Source organism: Miniopterus natalensis, chromosome 8 (assembly GCF_054644295.1).
Source record: "Miniopterus natalensis isolate mMinNat1 chromosome 8, mMinNat1.hap1, whole genome shotgun sequence".
Classification (NCBI taxonomy): domain Eukaryota; kingdom Metazoa; phylum Chordata; class Mammalia; order Chiroptera; family Miniopteridae; genus Miniopterus; species Miniopterus natalensis.
This window is the reverse complement of record NC_142088.1, coordinates 1,844,291-1,871,646: the sequence shown is the minus strand read 5'-3', so window position 1 is coordinate 1,871,646 and position 27,356 is coordinate 1,844,291. Positions and strand designations below refer to the sequence as shown.

Genomic DNA, 27,356 nt, shown 5'->3' with positions numbered 1-27,356 from the left:
GGGGCTGGACACCCAGGGCCCAAGGCTGTTGGGTAAATGCTGCCTCCTGGGCTTCCTGCCCTGCCGATCTTGGGGACAGAGCCCCAGGATGTCCTGGCAGGGAGGAGGGTCCCCGCCTCCAGAAGCCCGGCTTCATTGGACTCCCCTCTTCTTTGCTGCCAGGCCCATCTTCACCCACCTGCCCTGCTGTAGGGACGCAGGGAGGGTCTGTGGGCAATGCCTGAGCTAAAGCTCCTTGTGACTCCCCAAAGGTTTCATAGGCACAGACCGTAAACCCCACCTCACTTGCAGTTGGATTGGGGCCTTTACATCAGCTTTTGTGTGTCTTGTTTGTTTAAAATCTTAATTGCATATTTCTTTCTGAGAGGTTGGAGTGGCCATGGGGGAAGGGGAGGCCCCCAGGAGCCCTCTAGCTGCAGAGGCTGCCCCTGGCCATGGTGGTGAAGTCCAGGGAGAGGGCCAGGGCTGGCAGACCATGGGCAGCTGAGCCTCGGCGTTGGCACGGGTGCAGGGACAGTGCCAGGCACACAGATAAGCAGGCAGCCGTCTCACTGATGACCGCATCAATGTCTGAAAACTACCAGCGGCTGAGTGGCTGGTGGGGGATCAGGGTGTTAAAGCAGGCTCTCGGGAAAGGTGGCCCTGGTGGCCTTGGGTGACAAGGTAGTGGCTGCTCGGGTGGTCCTGTTCTTTCAGAAGCAACCTCTGGAGGAAGAACTCCCTCCTCCCCCCCATCTTATACCCCCCCCCCTTTCATTCTAACACCCTGGCTTCCTGCAGGGCTGGACAGGGCCCGAAAGGCCACAGAGCCCGACCATTGTCCATGGTACAGTGGGAAAGCTGAGACCCAGGGAACTTGTCCTGGGTCAGAGGGCCCCCGGCACCTGAACTAGGGTGGGAAGCCAGCTCCTGACTCTCAGCCCCACCCTGGTCCCGCAGCCTCAGCCTGGGACCTGTACTTGCTGTGGACCATGGAGCTGAGGCCTTCACTGCAAATGCAGGACCGTGTCCGTGTATAAATTAGGGACCTGGCAGGGCAGAGAGAATGGCAAGCGGTGGGCGGGCTGCAGAGCCCTTACCCAGGGTGGGCGCTGCAGGAGTGACCTCAGCTCCTCCCGGGGCCACAGGTGTGCCGGTGCACCTGGGGGGGAGGGGACTCCTGTGGAAATGTGCTCATTTTGCAGCTGAGGAGGGCTCGAGGGTTGTTTCCTACCAGTGGCAGCAGGCCCTGCCTGGGGGCAGCATATGGGAAACAGCACTGAGGTGAAGGCAGAGCCCCCCCCCCCCATTGCACCTGTGCCCTGCCCCCACTCACACCTGTGCCCTGCCCCCACTCGCACCTGTGACCTGCCCCCCTCGCACCTGTGACCTGCCCCCCCTCGCACCTGTGCCCTGCCCCCACTCACACCTGTGCCCTGCCCCCACTCGCACCTGTGACCTGCCCCCCCTCGCACCTGTGACCTGCCCCCCGCACCTGTGCCTTGCCTCGGGTGTGCCCTCTCGGGTGCGCACCGCCCTTTATCAGGGAGAACACCACCTCACACCTCGATTCTGAGTCAGCGCGCATTCCTGCACTGTTAGCTGACGTTTGGTGAGGGAGTTTAGTGGCCCCCAGTTTTATTGGCTCGGGCGGTGGCCACTCATGATCACCATTGTTCCCAGGCTTGGCCCAGCCACCTGAGGCATGGTGGAGCCAAGTGCCCTGAAGGAGGAAGCCTGCCCGGACTTCCCTTTAATTCTGCCAAAATCTGAACTCAGAGCCTTAACAATAAAGATGGCACACCACTGAGATTCAGCAGCCCGGGCCAGGATATTCATTTCATTTTTTTATTTTTTTGTTAATCTTCACCCAAGGGTATTTTTTCCATTGATTTTTAGAGAGAGTGGAAGGAAGAGAGGGAGGGAGGGAGGGACAGAGAAACATTGATGTGAAAGAGAAACATTAATGTGTCGATTGGTTGCCTCCGCATGTGCCCCGACTGGGGCCGGGGATCGAACCTGCAACCCAGGTATATGCCCTTGACCGGGAACCAAACCTGAAACCTTCCCAGCAAGCTCACCTGCCTGTCGGCCCCTCTTCTCTGCATCATGACTGTTCAATGACTAGGGGAGGCCAGCAGCCTCAGAGATCAAAAATGTGATTAACTCTGAGCAGGGGAACAGGCGCAAACTGAAAGTGTTTTCCTCAGGAACCTCATGACTGGGAGTTATCGCCACGGAAAAGGGGGGCGGGGAGACAGCCCGGGGCGGAGGCTGCCCTCCCAGCGCAGGGTCCCTGGGAGGTGCCCCGGCAGCAGCCCTGCGCCCTTCCTGGGCGGCCCTGGACTGTGGTGGGTGAGGGGCACCAGGTGGACATCGGACCTGGTGGGCAAGGAAGCAGGAGATGATGGGCTGAAAGGCTGTCCCCTCCCCGAGCCCACGGGGTCCCGTGGCGTGGCTGTGCCTGGCAGAGGGGCTGGCTCTTCCACCTACTCCAAGCGTCCCCACCTGTGCCCCAACCTGAAGCAAGCCAGAGAGGGTGCTAGCAACATGCCCCCAAAACTCCAGTGGCTTTTGGTGTGTGGGTTTTAAATGCTGAGGCCAAACATGCTCTTTATTCAATTTAAGATTATTTTCTAAACATCATATTTAAAATGCTTTAAGCATTTTGTCAATCTGTTCAATGGGAAGATTAGGTCACAAAAAAGACCAGGTCCTGCACCGCTGACCCTCCATCCCCTGCACCCCCGCTGTCCCAGGACCGGCGCCCTCGGGGGCATCTCCTCCCTGCCCCAGGGCACAGCCTCCTCCGGGCAGGTCTGAGACTGGAGTCACTCTCCCTCTGTCCTCTTCTTGCCCCTGCTGCTCACCCCATAGTTGGGCCAGAACTAAAAATAGGCACTTGGGCCCTAGCCAGTGTGGCTCAGTGGTTAGAGCACCGGTCCATGCACAGAAGGGCCGCAGGTTCGATTCCCAGTCTAGGGCACATACCTGGTTTGATCCCCGGTCCTAGTCTGGGCACATGCGGGAGGCAACGAATCCACGAGTCTCTCTCACATCCATGTTTCTCTCTCTCTCTGTGCTGCTCCCCTGTTCCACTCTTTCTAAAAAAAAATCAACGGAAAAAATATATCCTCAGGTGAGGATTACCAAAAAATAAAAATAAGCACTTGGGCAAATTTTTCAGGTAACGTCTAACCCATGAAGTAGCAGCAGCCTGTGCTGGGGTTAGCTACGTGGGATGTGCGTTCACAATGCCAAGTCCATCGTCACTGGTTTAGACAGAGCACAGTGGACGTGTATCACGCTCCTTAATGACGCGGGGTCATCCTGGGAGCCTCCAAGGTGGCGCTAGGCCGGGAGGCCGAGGTTCCCGTGGTCGGGGGCAGGCTGTGTGCCTCCCTGGGCTGTGGCCTCCGGGGTCCCATCTCCACGTGTTCCTGGCCGGTCTCGCTCTAGGGAGCCAGGAGCCAGGCCTCATCCCCGGGAGACGGAATGTCACTATCAGCTGATGGTCATGAGCTCTCATCTGCTCCGAAAAGAGAATTTCAAAGAATGTGCTTCCTAGGATACAATTTTTTTTTTTTCTCAAAAGTGGTTAAAAAAAATAAAACTGAATAAATCTCAGTCATCCATCAAATAACTTTTTGTTCCAATTTTTTAAAACCCGGAAACTATGCTCCGGGGAGCATCGAAAATCCATTTTGTTTTCATGTTTCTTGTCAGTTCAGCTCTAATGAGGACAGTGTGGATGAGCCGGGCACTCGGGATCCCCTCCGATGTGGGGTGCGAAGTCAGAGTGTGGCGAGGGCGGAGATACTGAGGGGCTGGGCAGAAAATGTAAGTTATTGCCCACCAATTTTAAGGCACAAGCCACGGCACATTCTCGTGGACAGCATGGGATCTCCAGTGGTATCTGAGTGCTGCTCGGAAGATGTCCCCTTTCACCGCTAGCCCCTCATGTGGAAGGTGGGAGTCCGTTCTTGGCGCAGGCGCGTTCTGCTAACGTTTGCCCAGTGAGCGCTCAGATGCTGAGCAGCGTGAGGGAGACGCTCCGTGTTCAGGAGCCTGACTGAGTCTTTCGTTTGACTTGAGGGCTCCCCCGTGAGAGCAGACAGTTGGACCCCTTCTCGGACATTCCCGGGAAGACCTGCTGAAGTCACAGCGTGATTTGCATACAGTTGGTCACCCACAGCGGGACCGTCATACAAACAAAATCCTGTCCCAGAGCAGGGCCTTCCCTCCCCCAGGATCGCTAAGGCAGGACCCCAGGATCACACCTGGGGTCCCATCACAAAGCACCCCTAGGGCAGGGGAAGGAGGTGTCCCTTGGCATCGTGGACACTCACCCCACAATGGAAGGAGAATTAGGGGCCTGTGCCTAGGGGCGTGAGGTCCAGGAGGCAGAGCAGATCCCTTTGAAAACTGGGGTGTGTTCCCTGGCCGGTTGGGCTCAGTGGTTAGAGCATCGGCCTGCGGACTGAAGGGTCAAGGGTTTCAATTCCGGCCAAGGGCACGTATCCCGGTTGCAGGCGCGATCCCCAGCCCCAGTTGGGGCCCGTGCAGGAGGCAGCGAATCGATGTGTCTCTCTCACATCGATCTCTGATCTCTCACTCTCTCCCTTCCACTCTCTCTGAAAAGCAATGGAAAAAAATCTCCTGGGGTAGGATTCAAGAAGAGAAAGGGTGTGGGAACTCCGCACGCAGTTCACTTGTTTGCTGTTTGACCCAGGTACAGACAGGCTGCCTGGGAATCGGCTCGCGGGGCGGCCCGCGTCCTCCGGGTCAGCAGCAGCGCGGGCTTCCTGGGCTGACTCTCTGACTTTGCAGGTGGGACCCCGACAAGCAGCCGAGATGGGGAAGAAACTGGACCTTTCCAAGCTCACAGATGCGGAGGCCAAGCACGTCTGGGAGGTGGTGCAGCGGGACTTGGAGCTGAGACGCAGAGAAGAGGAGAGACTGGAGTGAGTGTGTGGGGCTGAGCCCACGAGCCCGTGTCTGCGCCTCGGGCTCCCTGGCGGGCGAGGGGCATCGGGGGAAGCCAGGTGCTGGGAAACGTCCCACCTTCTGGCCTCAGTGTCCTTGTAATTAAAACAAGGGACCTGACTTTCAAGTGTGCCCTGAACAGTTTAATCTCAGCTGGATCCAGCTTCCAGGTGGCGTCATTCCCAAGCTGGGTGACGCTGGGGCCGCTCCATTGTGAGAATGAAGGAGCTGAAGGTGACAGAGGGGTAGAGACTGGATGATTCCGGAAACGCCCGAATGCTGTGACCAAGGGGTTTCTGGACGAGGCTGACTTTCTGCCTTCCTTTCCGATCGTGTTGATGGCCCCATCCTCTCCCCATCGCCTCAGCCGAAACCCACCGGCATTAACTCCCTTCTGCCTGCACGCCCCCCCCCCCCCCCCGCCTCCGACGTCCAGCTTCCACTGGCTCCTTGTTATCTTTTCGGGGCGTCTGTCTGGATTGGTAGGCCTGCTGAGAAGGGGACATCTGAGCAAAGACTCGAGGAGGTGAGAGAAGTAGCCAAGAGCGGGGAGACCAGGTCGTGAGCAGCGTCCCAGGGGTGCCGTGGACCTTACGGGACCTGGTCTTTCTCTGAGTCCCTGGAGGCCTCGAGCGGAGGGCCAGCAGGACCTGACCTTGGCTCTGCCAGTTGTGCGTTACTGAGGGGCGGTCGGTTGTGCTTGGAAGGTAGAGCCCGCAAGTTTGCCCACAGATGGAACGGAGAATATGGGAGGAGTCGAAGGTGACTCCAAGGTCATGGCCTGAGTAACTGAGAGGGTGGAGTTGTCCCCTCCCCTGGGGGAGGCAGGGTTAGACCAGGCCTGCGGGACGCCGGGAAGCAGTGACACGCGCCCGGCGTGGACCGGCTCACCTGTTGGACATCAGAGACGGGCGGGCTCTGCACGCCCTGGGCTGGAGCTGAGGGATGTGAGTGTGGAGTTTTCACCACGTAGGTGATGTTCGTATTCGTCTCCTTCTGCTGCTGTAATTACTGTAAATTCAGGGACTTAAACACGCAAACTATGTCTCCTGGTTCTGGAGTCAGAAGTCCCAAAATCAAGGCATGAGCCGGGCTCGCTCCTTCTGGGGGCCCCACGGGAAAACCTGTCTCCTTGCCCGTCCAGCTTCTAGGGGCACCCAGCTCGGCCCCTGGCCCCCCCTCCATGTTCAAGGCCATCCTCAGCTAACAGCCTGCACCCGGCCCCTCTGTCTGCCTCCCCGGCCCCTCGGCCCCCTAAGGACCTGTGAGGACACGGGCCCACCCACATACCCAGGACAGCCTCCCCTCTCAAGAGCCGTAACTTAATCTCATCTGCAAAGTCCCTTTGCTGCCAAGTGAGGTGACGTGTCCACAGGTCTGGGTAACGGGGACCTGGAAGTTTCTGGATGAGGGGAGCATTATCCAGGTGACCCCGGTATTTAAAGCCAGGGGTCTTAGCTGAAGGGGGTTTCGCAGAAATTCCTGTGCGTTTCGTATGTGGATGACCACCCCCACCCCCCCCCCCCCCCCCGGCATCATTAGTCCTGACGTTCACGTTCCTCCCGCCGTCTCAAGGGCAGAGAGGAGACACGCCCGGCACCCTCTGGGAAAGGAGGTCCCGGTGAGGAATCGGACTGTGACACCCCTGTGCTGTGAACAGCGGTGGCTCAGGCCAGGTCCCCAGCCAGGTGGTCACGGTCAAGGGTAACCCTCGTTCGGAAGTGCCCGAGACCAGCCGCTCAGGCCGGGCCAGTGGTGGGGGCGCTGGTTCAGCCCCTGCGTCTGCTCAAACTGGGTGGGCTTGCTGAGTGTCCCCAGTGCACGGTCGGGTGGAGAGGCTGCAGGGCGAGGTGAGGGCGCTGGAGCAGCGGTGGCCGCTGGCGGTGGCCGCGCACGGAGGCAGCGGAGCCGAAAGGCCGCGTCCCAGCGCCACTAGGCCCGGATGCTGAGGCCCAAGGGGCCTGCTCCTGACTGGTTCTCACGGTGCCAGCAGGAGGCCGGCTGGCAGCACATTTGGGAGGTGAAGGGTCCTGTAAACAGTGGCGGGTCGGGGAAGGCGTTTTTGTGTTTTTTCTTGTTTTCGGTGTTTTGTCTCTTGTTCGCGCCTCTTCGTTAAACATGCAACGAAAGGTAACACCGGCCCTGCCTGTGACAAGCGCTTCCTCCGGTGCCCCCGCCCCATGACCCCCAGTGCCCCTCTGACCCCCATGACCCCTGTGACCCCCAGGCCCCGCAGGGCCCAGGCTTGTGGCCTCCAGGCCCCAGGGCTGGCGCTGAGAGGGAAGGGGCGCTGCTGAAATGAGCTTAGAATGGGGCTCGGGTTCCCGACCCCCAAACTGGTCCTGCAGAGCCAGCCGGCTGAAATCCGGGCAGCCCGTGCGACACTGAAGTCAGCTTTTAAAACATAAACCCCTCTTCCCAGCCCCTTCTCCTGTTTACCCGCGCACTTAACCCATCTCCACATAAGCCATCCTCCGTGTCTTGCCCCCACAGCGTCCCCTCCTCTGGGGCTCGTCTCTGGGCTCCTCCACCGCCTCCCCGGGGCGGCCTCCTTCTGCTCCCAGTTCCTGATTCTCTGACCTATGAGTCAACAGTAGACGGATGGAGACACGGGTCCTCAAGTGACCGCTCCGTGGGTGGCCAGGACTTCGCCGCTCAGGAATTGTTCAGAGATGCTGAGCCTCAGATGTCTTTGTCCTGCTCCAGAAGGCGCAGAAATGGCCAGGCCAGCTGGACAGACCTACCGAGGCCGGTGGCGGAGCACAGCGAGCGGGAGGAGAGACTGGGAAACCCAGAAGCAAACACGTTCGGTACTTGGAGGGCACGTCCCTCTCTGGTGTCTGTGGACACAGCGTGTGGGCTCAAGGTCAGCTCGCCAAGAGCAGATTTGCCAAAAGGCAACTTGCTAAGCAGTCGACGCACCAAGTATGCAAATCCCAAAACAAAGAACAAACAGAAGTGTTTCTTTTCCTATTTAAAAAGTTAACAGAAATGTGTATCAGGTGGATTTCTCCCCAAGGAGGAGTGTCCGTCCCCTGCAGAGGATGCCCGGGGCGGGTCTGGGTGAAGACCCAGCACCTCCCCCCCTGCCAGGCCAGCGGACGCAGGTGACAACTGAGCTCCACCAGGTCCTCGACCTTCACAAGCACTGGAGGCCATGGGGCCGTGAGGCTGGTTTCACTAAGGCCTGCGTGACCAGACGGTCTCCAAGACACCAACGCCTCTGACCCCTGGGCTAGGTGTCAGCCTCCCCCAGGCTGTGCTGAAGACACTCAGAGTCCCCCTGGGGACACAGAGGCCGTCCCAGTGGGAGGCTGCAGAGGCGGAGGCCTTGGCCTCTCTCCTTGTGGCCTCCTAAGTGACATTCCAGAGAGAACCAGTGTTTATTCCAGGGAACAGGGCCGCCAACAGCACTGGCCTTTCCCCGGGGTTGAAGGGAAGGAATTTCCCTTGGGGTCCCGCTCCCGAGTGGCGGGCCCCTGGCAGGCTGCTCCAGGAAGCGGAGGAGAGGAACCAGAGGCCACCCCGCCTTTCACTCAGCCCAGGCAGATAAAATCTCTCCCTGAGGCTGGCGAGTGGGACCCGGCACTCGGGAGTGGGGTGTTTACTGTACAGGGTGTGATGTTATTCCTGGCTGCCCATCAGGAAACAGTGCTGAGAGCCAGTCGGAAATTCAGAGATGTACAGAATCAGGGCGGGAACCACGCTGGCATCAGAAGGTGCTTCGGGCTGGAGTCCGGGCCGGGCGTTGCCGTGGGGACGTGGGTCTTGCTGTGGAGGAACTTTGAGCCTTAGAACAGGGTCGACATTTGTGTGCGAGAAGGGACGACCCGATGCCAGGCCTGCTGCCCAGTGCAGAGCTTGGGCTGTGAGCCCGTGGGTGCGGCCACCTCCCTGCGTGTGGGGAGGAACGGTGGACAACAGAGGCTTTGCTCGAAGGGGCCCCTCTGTCTTTGACTGACGCCCCAGCAGCACTGGCCTTTGCTGTCCTTGAGGGCCCCCTGGGGTGAGGATGGTGCTGGAGGGAGGCCAGCGGGAGGGGGTCAGGTGAGGCCCCTGGGAGGTGGTTCCAGCCACTGGTGCAGGAAACCAGCTACTGAGAACAGCAAGGCCCTGTGGGAAGGCGGCTGTGTCTTACTGCTCACACGCCCTTTCAGTCCTTCCTTCCCTGTGGGATTTGGTTCTTGGGGAGACTGTCAGCTAACCTGTGCCCCCGGGGAGCTAAAGAAACCTTGAGAAAGGGCAGAGTGGGAGGAAATATGCTCCCTGTTTCAAACTATACTACAAAGCTACGGTAATCAAAACGGCAGGGCACTGGCATGAAAGCAGGTATATCGGTCAGTGGGATAGAGCAGGAGGCCCAGAAATAAACCCTCACTTACACGGTCAATTAGTCTATGGCAGAGGGGGCAGGAATATACAGTGGGGAGACGGCAGTCTCTTCAATAAGTGGTGCTGGGAAGACTGGACAGACACCCGCAAAAAAATAAAGGAAACTGGACCACCTTCTTACACCATATGCAAGAACAGACTCAAAAATGGATTAAGACTTTAATGTAAGATCTGAAGTCCTGAAGCCCCTAGAAGGAAACGTAGGCAGTAAGCTCTTTGATATTGGTCTTAGTAATATATTTTTGTGTGTGTCTCCTCAAGCCAGGGAAACAAAAGAAAAAAATAAACAAATGAGACCACATAAAACTAAAAAGGTTTTGCACAGTGAAGGAAAACATCAACAAAGGGGAAAAAAATAAAAATAAATGGGAGAAGATATTTGCCAATGATACATCTGCTAAGGGGTTAATATTTAAAATATATAAAGAACTCGTACAACTTAACACCAAAGGGAAAAATCCAATTAAAAAATGGGCAGAGGACCTGAATAGACGCTTCTCCAAAAAGGACATCCAGATGGTCAAGAGACCTATGAAAAGATGCTCAACGTCGCTAATCATCAGAGAAAAGCAAATTAAAACCACAATGAAATACCACCTCACACCTGTCGGAATGGCTCCATCAATAAGTCCACAATCAACAAGCGCTGGCAGCTTACCTACACCGACGCCCCGTGGCCGGGATACGGCCCACAAGTCAAATATTGGGCCTGGGCCCCTCCTCAGAAAGCAAACAGGTGGTGACAGGCGTCGGTAATGTCTGCAAACAGACCCGAATTCCTGAGAAAATCTGCGAAACATCGCCCAGCGTGAGACATGGCAGAACCGTGGTTTACCTTAAAAAATAACAATAATAACAGCAGCAGTAGGGAATGTGACGTGACCCCCAGGCGGCCACCTGGACGGGCTGGAGCAGGAAGTCAGCTGGCGGCAGGGCCCAGAGCTCTCTCAGTGTGAGATGCTCAGGGTGTCCCGGGCGCGGGGGGGGGGGCTCTCGGTGCCCACTCACTGCCACCCCCATTCCCTCTCCATCATTTTTGCCATCAGTTGCTCCTTCCCTTCCGAGCGTTAGCAGCTGTTTCCCGCACTCATTGCTCCCGTTCAGACACCTGGGACTTAGGTCCGCGCCGTTGCTCTGACCCCAGGCCTGTCTCCGTCAGCGCTGAGCTCTGACAGGTAGGCACCCGCCGGGGTTCCTCGGCTGGACCCCCATGGGGCTCCTCTCCCCCCCCCTCCAGCTCTGCAGAAGGGGCGTTATGTTGAAAGAGTCTGAGGGGATATAATTATCCTCTCCCCCAAATTCTGCCCCCGAAATGTATCGGTGTCCAGCCACCCCTGTCCAGTGCACGGGTGGCCTCTAGGTTTTCTGGCTGAGCAGGTAGAGTGGAAATGGGGCGGCTGACCCTTCCCCCGCCGCTCCGGGTGCCTGTGTCCTGTTTGAGGCAAAGACTTGACCTCGTGTATGAACTTTACCTGCACTGTAGTCAGCAGATGACAGTTTCCCCCGAGATTCCTACAGCCACTAGCCGTTTGCGTGTGTGTGCACATGAGCATGTACACGCCTGAGACAGGAGTCTTATTCTTGGGTCGAGCCTGGTGAATATTTTCGTAATACTGGGAGAGGGGCAGCGGTGAGGTGCAGTCCGTGCCGTTTCGATCTGGCGCCAGTCTCCCAGAGCTGCTGCGGGTCCCTCGTCTGCAGCCTGGCCACGCTCTCCGGCCCCGTCCGAGGCCACAGGTGCAGCTTCTCAGAAGACAGTGGCACCTGTGTCTGTCTAATTGCGTCACTAAGAGTGGATTCATCTGATCTCATCTGAAACTAAAATATTTCGTCTGGCAGACGTTCTCTGAGCTAGAACAAAGGGCCGTGTTCGTGACCTGGGGCACACTCCCCAGGCAGTTCAGCGTGGGGTGCACCGGGAAGCCTTGTCGCTGAGGGCACGATGGTCTAGGACTGTGGTCTTCCTGGGACTCCGGGCGCCTTCCTGGGACACCCTCCAGAGGAGCCATCCTGGCCGTGCTCTGTGGGGACAGAGGTGGGAATCGGCTCAACCCGCTCCCCTGCTGGGAGATGCCCAAACTACTTGTGGAGGAGATGCCCTGGCTTTGCCCTCGGGACTCTGGGGCTGCTGCAGGGAGGGTCAGTGACCCGTAGTCAGCTTTCTCAGGAGGGGGCCAGCCTGATGCCCACCTAGGGGGTGTTGTCCTCAGCTCAGGGCCATTAGCTCAGGTCAGTGTGGCCGGGGCCTCAGGGAACACAGGGTCAGCCTTCTCTCCGCGTCCTCCGCGACGCTGCTCCGTCCAGCTCATCACTGCTCGCATGTCTCTCCTCTCTAACCTCCTCTCACACAGTTACACTAGGGACAGGGTGGTTCCAGAGAACCGTGTGGCCTGACCAGGACCACCGGCCCGACCCCTGCCAGGCTCCTCAGAGTCACCATCACACCCAGCCCAAGGCAGATGAGACGCCGGATGCTCATGACTGAGTCACACTCACACTGACCAGGCCGCCTGAGCTCAGCCCCCCGGCTCTGAGTCCACGGCAGGAAGCTCGGGGCTCCGGCTCAGAGCTGGAGAGAGAGCATCAGCCGGGCACCTCTCACCGAACCCCTGTTTGCTGAGCCACACGAGGCCATGCGAGCAGCGGCTCGTGGCCCCTTTGACGATGAGTGAAGGTCACGCATGGGCATCCTGGGAAAATATACAATTGTAAGCAGTCACAGAAATGTTCAAATGCCATTTCCTTTCTATAAAAATGAAGGTGCCCAGCTGGTGGCTCAGTGGTTGAGCGTCGACCCATGAACCAGAAGGTCACAGTTCGATTCCGGGTCAGGGCCCAGGCCCAGGTTGCAGGCTCCATCCCCAGTCGGGGGCGTGCAGGGGGCAGGCCGTCGATGTTGGTGCATTGATGTTTCTCTCTCCCTCCCTTTCCCTTCCTCTCTCTCTAAAATCAATAAAAACATATTTTAAAATGAGAATTTTAAAAATGAAGGGCTTCGTTGCAGCCCACCCGATGGCACACCTGAGCCCAGCGTGTTGGTGTGAGAGACAGCGCCTGTGTGCTCACACGTTCGAAACCCGTTGCGACGAGAGTCCAACTGTTCCCTGTCTCTGCTGCTTCCCTAAGGGGGCTGAAGGGCAAGATGAAGACGGGAAGCTCCCAGCGGGAGCTGGTTTCGGACGCCGCCCACCTGAACGACACCCACTGCGCCCACTGCCTGCAGCCCTACCGGCTCCTGGCGGCCCCCAGGCGGCAGTGCCTGGGCTGCGGGCTCTTCGCCTGCCCCGGCTGCAGCCACGAGCACCCCGAGGAGGACGGCTGGCTCTGCGACCCCTGCCACCTGGCCAGGTGAGCGGCCTCGGGTCCGAGGGCCCTGCTGGGTGGGGCGTGGCTCGGCCCTGCGGTGGGGAGCTAGCTGAAGGAGGGTGGGCCGCGTGGGTGGCGGTCGGGCACACCTGGGTTCCGTCTCTCCGCAGGGTGGTGAAGATGGGCTCCCTGGAGTGGTACTACGGGCACCTGAGGGCCCGCTTCAAGCGCTTCGGGAGCGCCAAGGTGGTGCGGTCCCTGTGCGGGCGGCTGCCCGGCAGAGGTGAGGGGGGGGAGGGGACGGTGGGAGTCTGGGGGGGGGGGCGCTTTTTGTTCCCAGGCCTGTTTCACTGTCAGGACCAAGCAGATTCCTTTGGGACGTGTGTGAGCACCTGCCTGTCAGTCTCTGTGTCGTGTTTCTGTGGGGTTGGCTGCTTGTTGTGTGGGGTGCAGACTTTCGCACCCTGGCCTGGCCCCCCAGGAAGTCCTGCATGTTGACTCCCTCACCCTCTGAAGTCGTGTTTTTTCAGAACTCCATAGCGAGTCTAGAACTCACAGCCAAGGTTCGCAAACTCGGCAGCTGGTGGAACAGCCGGCCCCGGTTCATTCTCTGTGTCCCCATGTCCTTCCTCCCTGGGTGGCAGATTTGGGGGTGACACATTGAAGAACCCTCCAAACTGGGACACTTTTAAGAGTCAAAGTGGCCTCCTGACAACCACACTGAGACAAGGGACGTGACTAGGAGTGCCCCAGCGAAGCTCGGAGGGACCGGCACCCTATTCTTGGGGGCTCTTTCCCATGCCTTTGCCTCAGGCTGGAGCCCATAAAAACCCCACCCCCCAGCCTGCTCAGCCAGCCCCGAGCCAGCGAGGGGTCTTCCTGCAGCAGCAGGAGCTTGGCCAGGCGTCTCCGCCGGGCTTGGGGGTGGGCACCTCCGGTAGCTCAGGAAAAGCTGCACTACTGAGATCTGAAATCTCACCCCCAAAGTCGTTCACTCGCGGCAGGAAACCACGGGCCACATCAGAGCCCCTGGGGACCTGGGCCTCACCCTGGGAGGTGCTGATTGCCAGGGACCTAGGGAGGCTCCAGAATCTGTGTTACATAAAAGGTCTCGGGGTCCAGAGCTCAGTGAGCCAACTCTGCCAGGAACCCGCCAGTTTCAAAACTGTCACCACCACGGAGAGCCAGGAGGTGGCGCTGTGGGGCAGAGGAACCCTGCTTCCCTCTCCCGGAGGCAGGTCTCAGGTCCCTGGAGCGGCGTCCCAGCGGCTGTGTCCCCCTGCAGGGCGCCCACGAACACAGCCCGCCGAGCAGGGGCGCAGGGAAGGAGCACAAAGGCTGGGCAAGTTGTGCCGCTAAAAAAAAGTACTCAAACAAAAAGAAACGACTGAAGCCCCAGCCAGAGCGTGTGCAGCGGGTGGGGGCGCCCAGGGTCTGCACAGCAGCCCCACGACGGGGTGGCGGGCGCTTCGGGAACGGAACAGCGTGAGTGGACGCGGATGGGGGGAGCCCCTCCCTCAGGTCCGTGCTCAGGGCTCCCGCAGAGTCCTGTCTGCTCAGCACCTTTTCCTGGCTGTAGGTTTGTCCAGCAGAGCGCTCAGCTCGCCCAGTGTGCACAGTAAGTCTTTCTCCCTCAAATGATTTTATGTCCACCCCCTACCACGAAACCTGTCCTACATCAGAAACATGGAAAATCCTTTGGGTTTCTTTAATCGAGACCCGGTATCCAGAGATGGGTCAACACCGCTCCAACCCATGTGCCAGGTAGAGAGGGAGACGCAGGGGGCTGCAGCCAAAGTGCCAGGGAGACCCTGTTCATATTCAGTCACAGAGGCAGGGACGCCACCCTGACTGGACACACACACAGCCCCGGGCTCTGGAAACCCACGTCCACAGACCCTCCAGGCAGACAGAGTCCGTGTCTCTGTGCCCTCTGTCTGGCTGTTTGACATGAGTTTCTTCAAGGCTGTCACTGTCCAGAGAGCGGGCACTGCTGGCTAGCTGGTATTCATGTCTGGGGGTGAAGGGGGGGCAGAGAAAGGAAGGGAGAGAGCCCTGGGCCAAGCCTCACCCCCCTCCCAGCTGTGCCTGCCGGGCCAACTGATAAGCAGGCGACAGGACACTGGGAGAAGTGGTTTGTTTGGGAAACAAGACTTAGCTCCAGACCTCCTTCACCCACCGCAACTTGAGTCTCAGTGTCTGCAGAGGGGGTCGGTCAGTAGCTGCAGGGTGGATATCTGCAGGTGTGAACACTGATCAGATTCATGACGAGAGCTAGTCTGCTGCTGCGATTAGGACTGGTTTTAACTGATGCTTGATAGGTCTTCGTAAGGTCAGCAGAGGGCCCTGCCTGGGTGTTTTGCGATGGAGGATGGATGGATGGATGGATGGATGGATGGATGATGGATGGAGGATGGATGGATGGATGGATGGATGGATGGATGGATGGATGGATGATGGATGGATGATGGATGGATGGATGATGGATGATGGATGATGGGTGGATGATGGGTGGATGGATGGATGGATGGATGGATGATGGATGGGTGGATGGATGATGGATGGATGGATGGATGGATGGATGGATGGATGGATGATGGATGGATGGATGGATGGGGGATGGATGGATGGATGGATGATGGATGGATGGATGATGGATGGATGATGGATGGATGGATGATGGATGGGTGGATGGATGGATGGATGATGGATGGATGGATGATGGATGGGTGGATGGATGACTGGGTGGGAGGGTGAGTGGATGAAAGGATAGACGGGTGGGGAGGAGGGTGGATAGACTAAGGGTTGGCTCCCAATCTCTCTCTCCATGGATGGAGTCATGCAGGTGTCTGTTGCAGGTGGGCCTGAGCCAAGCCCTGGAGAGAGAAGCGGAGATGGTGAGCAGACAGATACGGATGGAGAGCTGGACACAGAGGCCCAGGCCCAGGCCCTTGGCAGCAAAGTAAGTCTCCCCAGCCACCCCCACCTTCCCCAGCCACCCCACCGCTCCCCCGCTGCAGCCTTGGGTTCTGACTTCCTGAAGACCTCAGTGCTCGCCCACCTGTCCCTCCACTACGGCCTGAGGGCCAAGGCTCCGCCTCCCTTTGCACGTCAGTCTCTGAGGTCGCTAAGCACCAGACAGGAGAGCACCTTCAGCATGAGGTCGCTGTAGGAAACCCCACGCAAGCTGTGGGTGGGCAAGAGCTGCAGAGAAGGCTGCCTAGACCCCCAGACCTGCCTGGCCCTTCCCGCCACAGTCCCTGGGGCACAGTCGGAGGGCAGGCGGGGCCCAGAGGGCACACAGTGTTCTCGAAGGCCGTCTTTGAATCTTTCAAGAAAGTAAACCCCTTGGACTCCCCTCTGCAAGCTTTTTTCTGGGGCCAACCATGAGCCTTTTTAAAATTGGTGTTTGTTTCTCCTTTCACTTATTTTTAAATTTATTTTTGGTGATAAAGACAGAAAGTAAGCCCCAGGGTTTCTGGGTGGAATGACCATAGGGGAGCAGGTTGGAGGGGAGGGGTGGGCTGGACTCTGGGTGAACCCCCCGTGAGGCCTTGGACCTGGGGGTCAGCTGGTTTGTTTGCAGTGCCCACCCCACTGCCTGCCCCAGGGCGAGAGGCGTCTGGTCCTCACTGTCCACTGACCCTCACTCTCCTCTCGCCCAGCCTGCACCCCCCAAGAAAAAGCGCCTCCTCCCCATTCACAGCCTGGACTTCGAGGCCGACTCTGACGACTCCGCTGGATCCTGTGGCCACCCCCGGAGCCTGTCCTCGGACCCCCCGGCCCCGGGCAGCCTGCAGGTCAGTGGGCTGTCGTTCCTTCTCTCCCCCCCAGGATGACCTGAGCCCCATGTGGGGGACAGGATCCAGAAACTTCACACCCTCGAAGGTCTAGGATCTCGGGAGAGGCTGAGCCGGCAGCATGGACGTTTGGGGTGCAGGGCAGTTGAGTGAGGGGTCCGGGTGTTCGGGTGGGTGCTTGTCACAGAAACAAGGCAGAGCTCCGTGACTCGGGGGTGGGCAGAGGACCCACATCCGCCCAGGAGTCGGACTGGGTGTGGCATGTCTGGGCATCCGTCTCATTAGCAGGGATCAGAGGCTTTGTTGCCTCGAACTAGGCTAGTCCTGCATGAAGAGGCTGCATTAATAACCACCCAGCACATACGGCACCCACAGGGGCCCCCCAGGAGCCAGGACATGGGGTCACTCCACTCCTTAGCTTTGTCACCTTGGCCCGGGGACTCTTCACGAGGCTCCATCCCCCATCACCTGGAAGGGGTGACAGTCTCCATCTCACCAATTACTGTCAGGACTAGCGCTGTGCCCATCACCCACAGGGCACCTGAAGCACAGGGCAGCTTGGGCACAAGACCCAGAGTGACACCCAGCTTCAGCTGTCCCCAAGTCTAAACCAGTGGTTGACAGGCCTGTGTGCTCAGGCCCTTACAGGTGAGCCCCGCACAGAGGAGGCCGTGGTCCTGCAGGAGGCTGATGCCCGGGCCTCGGGGTGGCACCCCCACGCAGACGAGCAGACAGACGGCCTCTGCCCTGCCGGACAGGGTGCCCGCGCTGAGCCCCGCCTGCTGGGAGAGTCCTGCTCAGCTGCCCCGGGGATCGCTGCCACGCCTGGTAGGTGCCCTCGGCCACGGTCCCCCACCTGGGCCCTGCGTGGTGGAGATGTGGAGGGGGTTTCTGGGCGGACACACTGGCTGATGTAAAGCAGCCCCTCCTCCCCTGTGATGGACGGGCGAGTGCAGTCCTGGCGAACCGCGTGGATACCTGTCCCCCTCGCAACACTCAGGAAACCAGCGCTGACCCCCAACCTGGCCACACACTCACTGCCACCTTTAGAGAGAATGTGGTTGCAGGACAGGGACACGCAGGTCTTCCTGAGCTGACAGACCAGAGGTCACAGGACCAGCCGTCCTGACAGGGACAGGGCATCTCCACCCCTGAGGACCAAGGGCGCTCCTGGGCACCAGCGGTACATGTCCCGTGGGGGTGCCCCTGCCTGGTCCCCCGTGGGCTCCCAGCTGTGAGTCGGGGGATCTGTAGGTGCTGAGAACCCCAATCTGCTCAGCTGAATCGGTCGCCAGACAGCTTGCTTCCTAATGAAACCCCCAAGCAGCGTCTCGCACCTTCAGGAGTGCGCGCTGGTCGGAGTCAGGCTCCCGCTGACGTCCGAGCAAATAAGATCACAGACAGCACAGCCTCCCCCCAAGCGGCTGCGAAATGTGGTTAAGCCGCCGTGGGTCCACTTTCATGCTCCGTTTTCATTATGTTACAGACTTAATCTCAGGACCCGCACGCCCGTCAGGACCCTGGAGGCACTGGGCGGGGGCGGCGGGCTCTACCTCCCCTAAGCAAGGAGTAAATGAATCCGCATTGACTGAGCAGCCAGACGGCACCCACTCATTTCCTCCCGTGGTCCCTGGCCACCCGGGCGTGGGCTCGGTGGCGGGTGAGGCTGAGGGACAAGCTGGGAGAGGCAGGAGAGACTGTATCCCGCTGAGAAAAGGCACCGGGAGACCCGGGGCTCTGAGTCAGGCCCCGCTCTGCAGACCGACTCCCCACCTAAGGCACTTTCACCCCATCTTTACATCGGGAGGGTGTCACAGGGAGCTTGGGGAGAAAGGCGGGGGGGTGCTGGGCGGTGTTACTGGTTTCCTAATAGCGCAGACAGGCTGCGTGTCTGGATCTGATGGGACACGGCCACGCCGCTAACCCCCGGGCCTGTTTCCTCGCTGCCAAAGCGTTGCGATGCCCGACTCATCCCACCGGGTGGCCATTAAGCGAGATGGTCGGACCTGTTAACTCTGCTGGTAACAAATGATCACAAACGTATTAGCTTAAAGCAACACACGTTTGGTATCTGACTGTGGCCAGGAGTCCGGGCCTGGCTTAACTGGGTCCTCAGCACCGGGTCCCCCAGGCTGAAGCCAGTGTCGCCAGGGCTGGAGCCTCACCCGGCACTAGGCCCGTCTCCCAGGCTCATCCAGGCTGTCGGCCACCTCACGTGGCTCGTGCACACGTGACTGTCTCATGCGCGTCGCAGGTGCAGCGCCTTCCACGTGGGCTCAGCCCCGAAGGCTCCTCCCCCACCTGCCACGTGGCTGTGGGTGGTGGGCACTTATCAGTGAGGACGTGGGGATAGAGAGCTTTCCCCACTGTGGCCGAGGAGTGAGCATTTCAAGCCACACTGCCGGTGACTCACACTCCCCCGAGTCTGCCCGTCACTGTTCTGGCACAAAAACAGCCCACGGTGAGCAGCGTGGAAATACTTCCTAAAGTCATCTCCACTCGTGGAAACTCCAAGACCCACGTCTGCCACACCCCACGCACGTGGAACTCGGGGCGGTGCAATTACGTGGCATTCGCCTTGCTGCGTGGCTTTCACCCCACCCAGGCCCACAGGGAGCGCCAGGGCTGCCTGTTTCCCGAGGTTCCTCGTGTGGATTATTCTCAGCCTGGTAACACCGAGCACATAACCATGTCTTTGTTTCCTTTGATGTCTCATTTTTAATTGGAAAAACATGACCACTGGCTGTCAGTCTTTCACCCCAAATAATCCGAGCCATCTGTCCCTCCACAGGGGTGAACGTCGTCGGGAATGAGCAGCTCGCCTCCCGGTACCTGGTGGACGTGGACACCTCTGACGAAGAGGGCACTCGGGCCCACGGGGCGGCCTCCCACCGTTCCCATCACCGGGGCTGGGCCTCGCCGGAGAGCCAGGTACCGTGGCCAGGAGGACCCCTTCTGGTAGCGTCTTTGGGGGGACCTCTCACCTGGATGCCAGGTCATATCAGAGAAACTACACTTTCCATGTTTTAAAGCTATGAGGCTGCACAAGCAACTTAACAGAGATGAGCAATGTCGTCAAAATACACTTTTTTTTAAAAATATGTTTTTGTTGATTTCAGAGAGAGGAAAGGAAAGAGAGAGAGAAACATCGATGATGAGAGTCATGGATCGGCTGCCTCCTGCACGTCCCCTGCTGGGGATCGAGCCCGCAACCCGGGCCTGTGCCCTGAGGGAATCGAACCCGGATCTCCTGGATCCTAGGTTGATGCTCAACCGCTGAGCCACGCTGGCCGGGCACATGTTTTTTTATCAGAGTGAAATTCGGTGTCAGAATAACCACTTTCACCTGAGCAGGGCAGTCATGGTTAGTACGTCCACAGGGCTGTGCAGTCATGGCCTCTGTGGGTCCCAACGGCCTTCACCACCCCAGGGGAAGCTCCAGGCGTCGGCAGCCACTGCCTGGCCCCAGCCGGGCCCTGTGTCTCCCTCCCTCTCTCTCTCTTTCTCTCTCTCTCTCTCTCTCTCTCTCTCTCTCTCTCGCACGCACGCACGCACGCCCGCCCCTGTCTCTGTGGACTCGCCTGTTCTGGACGTTCGTCTAACACGATCCTGGAGTCATACAATGTGTGACGTTTTGTGACCGGCTTCTGTCACTGAGCATAATGGTTTTCTTTGTGGGTTTTTTGTTTGTTCATTTTTTAATCCTCACCGGAGGGTATTTCTTCCGTTGCTTTTCAGAGAAAGTGGGGGGGGGGAGCACTGATGTGAGAGACACATCCATTCCTTGCCTCCTGCACGCGCCTGGAGTTCTCGAGAGCAGCGTTTTATTGGGACGAATCTGAATGGTCCTCCTGTCCCGTCCCCTGTCCCTGCTTTGTACCCGCGGTTAGGACTATCTGGGTGAAGAATGTTCAGGAAAGACTTTCTATAAATAATCGCTCCTGCCAAGAGAGGCCCAAGGTGGCCCAGCACACCCCATGCCGGCCACTTCCACGGGGCTGGGGGGGCAGGAAAGGGAGCCCCGGCACGTACCCCTCACTACAGGGGGAATGAGCCCCCTCTCCTGAGACCCGGCCCCCAGGGATGTTGGTGCTGTGCTCAGGCTGGTGACCTGACTCGGTTTCCCCAGAGGAGCCTCGCCAGCGCCAGATTACAGTCGTTCATTTCGATGCAGGGCCCTCAGTGTTGAGCTTGTAAACTGTTAATTTGGGGTTTGTTAAATTTTGCACTCAAGTTGAAAGCACCCGTTCACGCTGAGTTTGACGTCCCTACGAGTCCAGTAGCGTGATGACCCTGACAGTTGGGGGTCACGCAGGGTCAGGCGCCACCCCCACAGCAGGTGCCACCTTGGGCACAGCCAGCTCCGTGGAGGTGGCTCCTGGGCACCCAGAAGCAGGCGTCCCATGGGGGCATCTGATCAGCAGCTCCCGATACCAGACAGAAACCAGGGCTGTGTTACATCGGTCGTGCGCGTGGTGCCCCACCCTGGCCTTGCTCGGGGCGCCACCCCGAGCCCCCCGCTCACCTGCCGGCCGGTGCCAGCCACCGTCCCAGGGCCCTGTACCGCCCCCAGATCCAGCCGCCTGCCCCACCCGGGTGGGAAAGGCCCAAGTTCTCATCGTGGAAGTTTTCCTTCCTTTTTTGCTCTGGACGTGACATTTCCCAGTGACACTGTCTGGCTCTGGTGGGGCCGGGCTCTTCCTCTCCAGCCTGAAGGGGCAGCCAGGCGTCCTGACTCCTCGGGGCACAAGGCCGTCTGCTGGGCTCTGTCCCCAAGGGAATCGATCGCTGTCCTTTAGACTCTGAGTGTGACCAGAGGTGGTCTCAGCTACCGGCGGCCACTCCAGAGCGACACCCTCGCGGTGACCTTTCCCAGCGCCCCTCCTCTTTGGGCAGATCTGCCGGCCCAGGGCCATGAGGATAAACTAATTACCGCCCGAACAATGCCGAGCATCTCGCCACCTGAGGGCCACGTCCCTCCTCTGAGACCAGGTGAGCCCCGAGAGGATAATGGCAGGAAGGCTGCCCCCCCGGGCTCGGAGCAAACTGAGCGCGAATCGATTTCCTCATGTCCCCGTCTGGGAGCTAATAGCTTCTGGTGACTCAGGGATGAGCAGGTTGTAGGTTTAGTCGCTTCAAGTGGTCGCCTGGCGCGTCTCCTGGCCCCCGAGTGACCCGAGGCTCTCGGCAGATAATGCGTTTCCTTTTCATCAGCCTGGCGTGGTTAACTCGCGCCTTCCTGTGCTCGTGGGGACAGTGGCTGCCCCCGAGCACAACATGCCACCTGCCCCTCAGGCCCGGCTTCCTTGTCTTGGTGAATGTGTCACCCCTCCTGCCTCGTTCATGTCCCCGGTGTGTGCTCCCAGCTTCTGCTGGGTGCCCCGGAGCCCCTGGTGGGAGGAGAGGGGCGTCACAGTCCCTCCCCGGGCCTGGCCCGGGTGGCGGCCTTTGATTTCCATTCACGGCCTGGGCGCTGGGTGCTCCCCAGGGGGCGGGTGCTGCGTCCCGGCCCCTGCGCCGGTCCTCCCGCTTCGGGATTCTGAGATGAGCGAGCGCGTGTCGGCGGCGGGACGTCCGCTGACCCAGCTGGGGATGGGACCCGAGCCCCTTTGTTAATGGAGGCTGAGGCGCCAACAAAGCACAAGCTGAAGAAATAATTAGTGAGGATCCAGGCCCCCCCTGCTCACGGCACAATATTTACAGCAGCCAAGATCTGGAAGCCGCCCAGGTGCCGGCGAGTGGGTGACGGGGAGACGGGACACGTGCACCGTGGCTCGGCCGTAAAAAAGAGTGAAACCTGGCCACTTCCGGCGATGTGGATGGACGCGGGGGGCACTGGGCTGAGTCTGGCCGAGAGCTCTGGCCGGCGTGGCTCAGCTGGTCGGGTGTCCTGTGCACCGGAAAGTTGCCGGTTCAATTCCCGGTCAGGGCCCGTGCCTGGGCTCTGGCTCCATCCCAGTCGGGGGCGCGCGGGAGGCACCCCGTGACTTTCCTCTCTCCCTCTCCCTTCCTCTCTCTCTAAAAATCAATAACAATATTTTTAAAATATACAGAGAAAGACAAATACTACATGATTCACTGACATGTGGAATCTAAAGAAAGAAAACAAATGAGCAAAATGAGGAGAGGGGGGCTGGGCAAGGGGAGGGAGGTCGAGAGGCACAAACTTCCAGCTACGACATGAGTCGCGTGCATGTAACGCCCGACACCGGGAATGAGGGCAGTAACTTCCTGCTGTGTGTGGTGGCAGGTGGGGACCAGCCTATTGTGGTCACTTTGTGAAATAGGTAAATGTTAAGTCACTATATTGTACACATGAAACTAACATAATATTGTACATAAACTATAATTAAGAATAAACTTATAAATGAATAAATGGTGGGTTTTTGACAGTCCTGGTGCTGTCAGAATCACGGGGAGTGACCTACCCTCCGGAGGCCGGGACTGGGCCGAGCGTGGGTGCTTTGGACGAGCTCACGCGGAGAAGGGACGGAGCCCCGGCTCCAGCAGGGACCCCGGGTGTGCTCAGGAGGGGTGCCCCCCGCAGCCCCGCCTCGGGGCGCAGTGCTCACAGCTGGCCGCTGACCCAGGCCCGCCGCCTTGCTCACTCAGTGTCCCGGTGCCGGCGAGCCCACGGGCGCCGACGTGGAAGAAGAGGCCCTGAGGAGGAAGCTGGAGGAGCTGACCGGCCACGTCAGTGACCAGGACGCCTCGTCCGAGGAGGAGGGCAAGGACACAGGGCGGGCGCGGGACAGGAGCGCCCGCTCGGAGGACCCCCCCGGGATGACCCCAGAGGTAAGGCCGCCCCCTCCGTCTCGGCAGGACACAGGCAGAGGTGGGGTCGGGGCGACGGTTTGTAGCTAAGCTGGCAGCCCAGCCCCGGGCAGGCAGCCAACCCCTCGTGGTCACTGAGGGGTCCTGACGAGGGCCCCACGGGGTGCCCAGCCCCTGGCTGACCGCCTGGCCGCCCAGCTCCAGCAGCGGAGAAATGGACCGTAGGATGCGCCCTCGCTGCTGAGAACCTGCGGCCTCTCCTGCCTGTGGTCACGGTCGGTACTTCCCTGCCCCAGGTGAGCACGTCTGCAGGCCAAGCGCACAGATGGGAGAAGAGCCCCCCGGGCCCTCAGGATCCCGCCGAGGCCCCCAGGACCCCGGGCGAGGCGCTGTCGGAGCTGGAGGACAGGGTGGCCGTGACGGCCTCGGAGGTTCAGCAGGCGGAGAGCGAGGTAGCCCCAGGCCTCGGGCAGCAGGCGGCCCCCCAAGATAGACAGAGGTGGGGCCTGAAGGTCTGACACAGGGGAGGGTCCCCCCAACCCCTCACACAGGACAGGAGCTTGGGGTCCTTGTGGGAATCGCACGTGCCACCCGACCTCACCCCTGTCCTTCCCTGTTCGCTGCGTGAGGGGCGGGCGGGGCTTGTAGCCACCAGAGAAAGATGCTGGTGCTCCCCATGCCCTGCCCCGTGGGGGGCGGAGGGGCTTCTCTAGAAGCAGCTGAGATTTTAGGACAGCCCGGGGCTCAGGACCAGGCTCTGGCCGGAGGAGCGTGGCCGGAGCGAGGGCCCAGAACTTTAGTGTGGAGGTGGGGGTATCGGTGGTGCGCAAAAGGGGACAGAGCCAGGCCCCACGCTGGGGACCCACAGAGAAGAGAGGGTCTGCCCTTCAGACTCACTCCCCCCGGGGGTGACCCAGCCCCTCCCAACACCATGGCACCTGCATGAACTGGGACCCGCAGGAACTGCATCGGGGGGCACCCCAATCTTAAGGGAAAGCACAAAGTTGGTGAAAAAGGGCAGCCGCCCATCCAGCACTGTGACGCTGAGGTGGGACACCTGGGTGACGTCTGTCTGCTCTCACTGTTCCCCCAGGTGTCAGAAATCGAGGCCAGGATCGCAGCCTTGCGGGCTGCCGGGCTCACCGTGGGGCCCTCGGGGAAGCCCCGGAGGAGGTCAAGGCTCCCGGTGAGTGGATGAGGCCGCAGCACCCAGGGGCTGGGTGCCCGGACTCATGGCCAGGACCACAGGGCCACCAAGGGCCTGAAACCGAGAGCCCCAGGCCGGTCATCTTCCCACTCCTTGAAGTGCCAGCCTCAGTGTCCTGACAGCCATCGGTGGCCTGGGCCCTGGGGGGGCCTTTTTCATTGACTGTTTGTTTGTTTAACTGGAGAAAGTGCTCTTGAGGGACCCTCAGCTCCCATGAGGGCTGGAGACAGACCAGGTGCCCGCAGTTTAAAGTGCGGAGAAGGCACCTGAACGTGGACACATCTGGTTGGCAGCTTACTGCTCAACGTGGGTGTGACTAGGACAGGCGGGCGGGAGGGGCCCCCACAGCACCCTTCTCTCCGGAGTCACATCGAGGGTGTTCAGACAAAATCACACTGGTAAGGAAACCTGGCCGGAATGGAAGGTGTTCCCGGGAGAGTCCCCGGTGGGGCCACCAGGTAAAATACAGGCCACGGTTAAAGCTGAAGGTCACGTAGACGACACATCATTTCCCAGCGTCAGTGCCTCCGTGAAGGACTGGGACACACACTAGGGATTGATTGGTTGTTCATCTGGAATTCAGAGCAAACTGGGCGTCCGTGTTTTTTAGATAGTTTTATTGATTTTGAGAGAGAGAGGGAGAGGGAGACAGAGATCGATGTGAGAGTAGGTCGGCTGCCTCCCCTCCCCCCCACGGTAGGTCGAGCCTGCAGCCCCAGGCATGTGCCCTGGCTGGGAGTCGAACCTGTGACCTTTTGGTGCCAGGGCGATGCCCAGCCGGCGGAGGCCCCGGCCGGGGCAGGCGTTCTGTAGTTTAATTTGCTGACCTGGCCGCCCGGGGCCCAGAGCCCGGAGCCGTGGGCCCGGCGGGTGCTGCCCTGCTGTCCTGAGTGAGCGCTGAGAGAGCACGTCCGCCCTGTGTCCAGCTGGCCCGGTGGCCGGAGGTCACGCAGGGCAGTGATAACATGCAGACTTCTTCCTTGTTTTCCAGATATTTCTCCCCCGACTTGCTGGGAAATCGGGCCAGAGCCCCGAGGATCCGCCTGTAGGCCCTTCGGGTGGGGCCGAGGTGTGTGGCTCCCTCCCCCTCCTGAAGGCCAGACAAAGAGCAGACGGCCGACACCCCCTCCCCAGAGCAGGGCAGCCCCCGGGGGTGGAGTGCTGGGCCGGCCTCGGGTCAGGGCCTCACAGAGCCGAGGGGGAGGCGGGAGGAACCCTCACAGCCCCCGTCACCCAAAGTTGGCAGCTCCCCCAAAGCGAAGCATTGTTTACATTCTGGCGCTTGGTGCTTAATTGATTGACAAAGTGCGACTTAATACTGTTAATAGTTCAAATATCGCAAAGAGCAGAAGCGCCCCCCTGCTTAATTAGACTCTGGGAGGATTATGAGCCCAGAATTAGCTCCAGTGCTTCTAAAAGTTACAGTCGAGTGAATCCCAGAGATGTCTCCTTCCTCCAGGTGATGGCCGTGCCCCACCTGCTGAGGAGGAAGTTCAGTGATTCCCCTGAAAGTCCAGGTAAGAGTCACCTGCATCCCTCCTCCCCCAGGGCTGGGGACAAGCTCCGGGCCGTGGAAGTGAGGCTCTGAGTTTCCACGTTGTCTGTGGGATGCAGCAACTCCCCCTGAGCCTGAAGGACACCCCGGTGTGATTGATTCACAACTAGAGCCCCAGGAGAGACCCTCCCTGAGGGTCAGAGGCCCCAGCCCCTCGGGCCACTGTCGTGTCACAGAAGTGAAGGAGGGGAGTGGCTGGACCCCCCCCTAGTGCAGGGGCCTTTCTATTGCTTTGCCCACGTGGGCATTTCTGGGGCCTGGAAGGTAGGATTTTCATGCCCGCTCCAGAGCCAGGGAGAGAGGCTCGGCCTTAACCGCTTATTCGCACAGCTGCAAAAATGCGGCTGCTTTGCTGAAACTACTTCGTGCTGAGAAAACTTCTCAGCAGGGATACGGCCGTTTTCATGCTACTTTGTTCATGTCTTAGGCGGCAAAGACGCTTGTTTGGGGTGAGTGTGTGATTAGTAAGCGCACCCCTGTTTCCCCCGAAGGCCAAGGTGACGAGTCCTTCGATCGGAAATCGGTGTACCGAGGGTCCCTGACACAGAGAAACCCCAACGGCAGGAGGGGCGCCGCCCGCCACAGCTTTTCAGTAAGGTTCCAGTCCGTTCCCGAGGTGGCCTCAATTCCATCGCCTCTCGGGTTACTTATTAAGTCGTTGGAGTAAAGAAAATGGGGGTAAAGTAACATGTCATGTAAACTTGGCAAAAGATTTAAAGAAAAACCTTTTATGTGCCCGGCCTGCATGGCTCAGAGGTTGAGCGTCGACCCTGGATCCAGGCGATCGCGGTTCGATTCCCGGGTCAGGGCACAGGCCCAGGTTGCGGGCTCCATCCCCAGCAGGGGCCGTGCAGGAGGCAGCTGATCCATGACTCTCATCATTGATGTTTCAATTTCTCTCTCCCTCTCCCTTCCTCTCTCTCAAATCAAAGATAAGTTTATTTTTTTTTTAAATCTTTTTTGTATGCATGTGTGTGCACCTGTGCCGTTTATTGTGCCTGTGTTGTGCTCTGCAGAGGCCTGTGATGCTCCACCAGCCCTAAGGGAGGAGAGGTTCCTCGGAACAGGCCCGAGCAGCCCCGCCTTGCCCCCCACCCCGCCCCGGCCATCTCGTCCCCCGTCTGCCCAGCGCTCCCCACTCTACGCCGTCCGGTGGAGAAACAGGGAGAAACACCATCGGTGACGGAGCCCCACCTGTGAAATGACAGCGGTCCTCAGACTTCGGCCGCTCACCCCCACTCACTGCCGCCTTCCCAGGGCACCCGCCAGCCCGCTCTGGGCCGCAAGCGACACCCAAGCGGCGTCTTTCCTTCAGGGCAAAGTTGTTTAAACTTTCTGAAGGACGCACGGGAGACCT

General features: G+C 59.5%; 1 protein-coding gene across 2 annotated transcripts; it reads left to right on the top strand.

The window, feature by feature from the left end:
- The first annotated feature begins 4,833 nt into the window (after positions 1–4,833).
- Positions 4,834–27,042, top strand: MLPH (melanophilin). Of its 2 annotated transcripts, XM_087819350.1 has the most exons (15): positions 4,834–4,943; positions 12,484–12,705; positions 12,834–12,946; positions 14,243–14,281; positions 15,522–15,625; positions 16,329–16,467; positions 17,088–17,291; positions 19,255–19,394; positions 23,076–23,258; positions 23,534–23,689; positions 24,331–24,423; positions 25,436–25,513; positions 25,904–25,967; positions 26,497–26,591; positions 27,016–27,042. In XM_087819350.1, the coding sequence occupies exons 1-15, from the start codon at positions 4,834–4,836 to the stop codon at positions 27,040–27,042; spliced, it is 1,767 nt and encodes a 588-aa protein (XP_087675476.1). The 2 variants fall into 2 exon arrangements, with proteins under 2 accessions (XP_087675476.1, XP_087675477.1); XM_087819351.1 differs by lacking the exon at positions 14,243–14,281 and having other exon boundaries at positions 16,329–16,463; positions 17,102–17,291.
- The last annotated feature ends 314 nt before the right edge of the window (positions 27,043–27,356 follow it).

What these genes read in the sequence shown, in the direction of transcription:
- MLPH (XM_087819350.1), top strand. Translation starts at nt 4,834, where the DNA reads ATGGGGAAGAAACTGGACCTTTCCAAGCTCACAGATGCGGAGGCCAAG. An exon ending in CCCAGGCCCTTGGCAGCAAA is followed by an intron (nt 15,626 to 16,328) that starts GTAAGTCTCCCC and finishes CCTCTCGCCCAG; the next exon opens with CCTGCACCCCCCAAGAAAAA. An exon ending in GGGGATCGCTGCCACGCCTG is followed by an intron (nt 17,292 to 19,254) that starts GTAGGTGCCCTC and finishes GTCCCTCCACAG; the next exon opens with GGGTGAACGTCGTCGGGAAT.